This window comes from Branchiostoma belcheri, unplaced genomic scaffold (assembly GCF_001625305.1).
Source record: "Branchiostoma belcheri isolate BF01 breed outbred unplaced genomic scaffold, Haploidv18h27 scaffold80, whole genome shotgun sequence".
Taxonomy (NCBI): domain Eukaryota; kingdom Metazoa; phylum Chordata; class Leptocardii; order Amphioxiformes; family Branchiostomatidae; genus Branchiostoma; species Branchiostoma belcheri.
Genome location: NW_017804465.1, coordinates 16,982 through 20,983, shown reverse-complemented (window position 1 = coordinate 20,983; position 4,002 = coordinate 16,982). Strand labels below are relative to the sequence as shown.

Below are 4,002 nucleotides of genomic sequence, written 5' to 3'. Positions count from 1 at the left end.
TAAGATCCATCATTGGCTTCTCGAGCTATGCTCTTAACACACCGACACGCGGCCCAAAACAAATAACATTCTTGGCGAACCTTCAGACAAACCCTTAACGGTTGCGACTGCCTAGGCCTTATTGAGTTTAGACCTTGAAATTTTGAAAGATGTCCAAATCGTCGATATTCATATCATTCCGACCGATGTAAAATTGTATCGAATTCCATAAATGAATCGTGATCAGTGAAACGTTTTCACCTATCACGATACATCACATTACATTACATTACAGGTTCGCTACATACCAGTGATGGGTACTTCACAAGTTTCTCCTTCGTAGCCCTCGTCACAGGCGCAGGTGAAGTTGTCTGCCCCGCTCGTACAGGTCCCATTGACGCACGGGTCTGGGCGGCAATAATCCACAGCTTCCAGAAGTTCATGTATGGGGAGAATGGAACGATTTTGAATGGAACTATAAAATAGTAGCCGGAAAAATTTTTTAAGGTTGTCCTGAAATGTTCAGAACTTACTTAAACAAACAACTTTCACAAATGTAAATAAATTTGCAAATATTGCAAAATATTGCAACATGAGCACAACCATGAAAAGCTATTGAATTGATAATATGCAATAATTAGGTAGAATAAGAAACAAGTGTGCACATTTTAGTCATGTGAGCTGCGGTCCATCGTAATGCAAATGCAACCAACATGCCAGTCAGTAGCTGCCCGCTTCGTTGATATGCAAAGTATGGAGTGAAACCGCTCCATACAGTATACCATAGCTATATATGTATAAAGTAACTATAGCGAAGGCCTACCCGAAAAGACTTGGACTTGACACAGAGTCAGTATTCGGGAGGGTCCGGGAAGACGGACGCCCACATACCGCCCCCTCATCCCCTGACAGGAGACGGAAATGGACGGCTGGTTCACGTCGATTTGATGATCACCGCCACACTTGGGGTTCTCGCTGACCTGGTCGGAATCCCCGATGTGGATGTTGAAGGGGTTGAGTCGTTCAGCACAACAGTCCTGGCGGTTGAAGATGGCCACTCTGTAGATATTGAAAACAAAGCAATGATACTGGAGTTTACATACTAAATTTTAGTGTTCGGATGTACGTTACTGCGTTATCATGGAACTTATTTAAATAGACCACCCATCACCATCATCGCGAATGGTATTGGGACTTGCATCAAGAGTCTTTCCTTTGCCAAGTTTTGATTTATATATTGACGTGTCTGTGTGTGTGTGTGTGTGCGCGCGCGCGCGCGTGTGTGTGAGTGTTTGTGTGCGTGCGTGTGTGAATGGAGGTGCGTATGAGTGCGTACGTGTACTTAATGCTCATACATATATCTACATATCAAAGAATTACGTGCATATCATATAAAAGATATATGTGCTGTACACTCACCTGTCAATCATGTACGATTGACCAAGATCCACCCACCAGCTTGGATCAGCCTCTAATGCAGTGGCTGTACAGTAACCAGCGAGGTAGTTGCTATTGGTGTTCCCGTTAACAGCAAATCTTGCAGCCCCCCTACCACTGCTCTGGTCCTCATAGTCACTTGTTTGGAACGCTGCCTTCCCCAGGGCGACATTGACACCTGTCGTAGGTGAGAGAACTGTCATTATCAGTACCAGATTTACATCGATGAATGGAGTTGAACGAAGGTTTCTATTCCTAAGACTTTTCCCGGGTTTTATTTTCTTCAGCGACCCGAAAAGTCATATTTGACACACACACACACACACAGACACACAGACAGACGCGCCCAAAACAATACCTCCATTTTTCATGGAGGTAATAAATGGGTACGTGACTGGCATGAGTGCTGTAGCAGCGACAAGTGGACCCTCCGAGGGTTACTGGTATCTGACGTTTGCCTACGAAGCCTTCGAGGTTTAGGCGTAACGAAGAATTATTATGCTGAATTTAGGATGACAAATAACGCTCTATGTTAAAATAAAACGACCAATAACGCTTCACGACGAATATACTGATAACGCTTTACGCTGAATTACAGCGGGCCAGCAACGATTAACGGTGAATTAAAATAGCCCATAACGCCTAACGAACAAGAATTCAGAGATTTCATACCTCCATGAAATATATGAGTCTTTGTAAATGATTTTTATTTGTCTCATTGACAATGGAAATAAGGTCATAAGTAGCATAATCTAGTTTAATTTATGGTTTTCTAAATTCAAATGACAATATTTTTGTTTTCTTTCAAAATACCTTTGTCATACTTCATTTCAACATGTCCTCATTAATTATGCAAATGACCCCTACATTAACACAATATTTGTATAGTGGTGTTAACCTTTAAGAAACTTACACATGTCACAGGGTATAAAATTCTCATCACTCACCAATAAGGTGTCACAGAATTTTTACATTAATTATGCAAATTAGGTCATAATTTGCATAATTGGTATCTGTTGATGTTCCGCCTGCCACAGATTAAATAGATTACATGTATAGCAGTACCTTTATATAAAACACTGTAATTATAGAATTTCCTCATTAATTATGCAAATTAAGTCCTCATTTGCATAATTTGCATTTAATCATGTACAACTCTCTCTCAGCTACCTACATACCAAAAATGATGAAAATACGTTGTTCCTATCTGGACTTATTGGCTTTAAAAGTTTTTACCAGAAACTAACCTGCAGTTCCAGAACAAGCTGCTAGGGGACCAATCTTACACCACTTATTCCTGACAGGATAAGCTATCTGTCACTGTCTTAAATAAGTTAACATTTTTGAAGGCTTTAGAAACAATACTATCGATATGAAAATACCAAGAACTAAGAATAATCCCAGAGTGAGACGCTGCCAAAATATAACCTTCTTGGCGAAAGTCACAATATATGGTAGAATTTACCTGGACAGAGCACTTCTGTGTCACAGTCTTGTGTCTCCTGATCCAGTCCATCACAGTCCGCCCCACCGTTAGCTGGTGGCGGATTGGTGCAGGTTCGGTCCCGAGTCTGTGTACCGACTCCACACGTCACACTGCAGGCAGACCATGGGCTCCAGTCGGACCAACCGCCATCAACTACACGGAAACAGACATCCGTAAATAATTTCACCAGGTTGGTAAACGACTGAATAGCAAAGTTCTTTTTATCATAAACATTTATTTTTCATGAGCCGACGTTTCGATGACCGTCTGTCATCTTCATCAGGGCTGACTGGTTTACTGTGCACTGACACTAGATGTTACTTGGTGCATAGTGCACTAAAGGTGTTACATAGTTCATACTGCACTTAAGCTATTTTTTTCTGTTTATAATACATTCCGGAACGTAGTGTAATTGTACATTTATACATTTTGCTTGAGGGCGAAGGTGCATAAGTGTCGTAGTATTTGTGAAGATATAAATGGGATGTCTGAGAAGCATGATGTGATAGTCATCCTATGTGGATAGGCCAGGTAGACAGCCTAGCCTTTTCCGTAACCCCAACATACGAGCATCACATAAAACACAATCGCCGCCCCCCCCCCCCATCCCCACGGTGCCATCCAACCATTCCGTGACCTACCTGGCTCAGCTTCGCAGAGGAAACATCTGTCTGTTAAACAGGTCCGGTCGTTCCATTTATTTCTGTTGTGTTTTTCATGGTAGGTAGCGGGACGGTACTCGGCACAATCTTCAATTCCTCCGGCATTGTTCGGCTCATTTTCGGCCCAGTTCATGTATCCTGTTAACTCTCCACCGTCTACGTAATTCCACGTTTCATTCCTACGGTGCAGTCCGAACCGGAATTCACACCTAGTGCTGACGTTGTTTTTCAAAGCGACAAGGAAGTTATTGGTTGTGCTGTCGCGAGGCATGGCTAAACTGTCGCCGTCAGCGAGACACGTAGCCACAGCCTCGTCGTAGGTATTCAGTATACCGTAGGCTCGGTAACACCGGTGAGTGTGTGCGAGGTACGAGTAGTTATCAGGACACCCTGCAGTAAAACAGAAATACAAACGTCACACTTATTTCTTCATACCTG

At 42.6% G+C, this 4,002-nt stretch overlaps 2 protein-coding genes across 2 annotated transcripts in view; both read right to left on the bottom strand.

Moving 5' to 3' along the window:
• Nucleotides 1-3,929, bottom strand: part of LOC109486433 — a 19,050-nt gene extending 15,121 nt beyond the window's left edge. The window contains exons 1-5 of the mRNA XM_019790264.1: nucleotides 3,544-3,929; nucleotides 2,882-3,055; nucleotides 1,399-1,594; nucleotides 803-1,038; nucleotides 288-407 (exon numbers count right to left, since the gene is read on the bottom strand). Coding sequence (XP_019645823.1) covers nucleotides 288-407; nucleotides 803-1,038; nucleotides 1,399-1,594; nucleotides 2,882-3,055; nucleotides 3,544-3,835 — 1,018 coding nt within the window. The 5' untranslated portion in view covers nucleotides 3,836-3,929. The remainder of the gene's footprint in view (nucleotides 1-287; nucleotides 408-802; nucleotides 1,039-1,398; nucleotides 1,595-2,881; nucleotides 3,056-3,543) is intronic.
• A 56-nt stretch (nucleotides 3,930-3,985) lies between these two features.
• Nucleotides 3,986-4,002, bottom strand: part of LOC109486431 (CUB domain-containing protein 2-like) — a 2,205-nt gene continuing 2,188 nt past the window's right edge. The window contains exon 3 of the mRNA XM_019790263.1: nucleotides 3,986-3,999. Within this exon, the coding sequence (XP_019645822.1) occupies nucleotides 3,986-3,999 (14 nt within the window). The remainder of the gene's footprint in view (nucleotides 4,000-4,002) is intronic.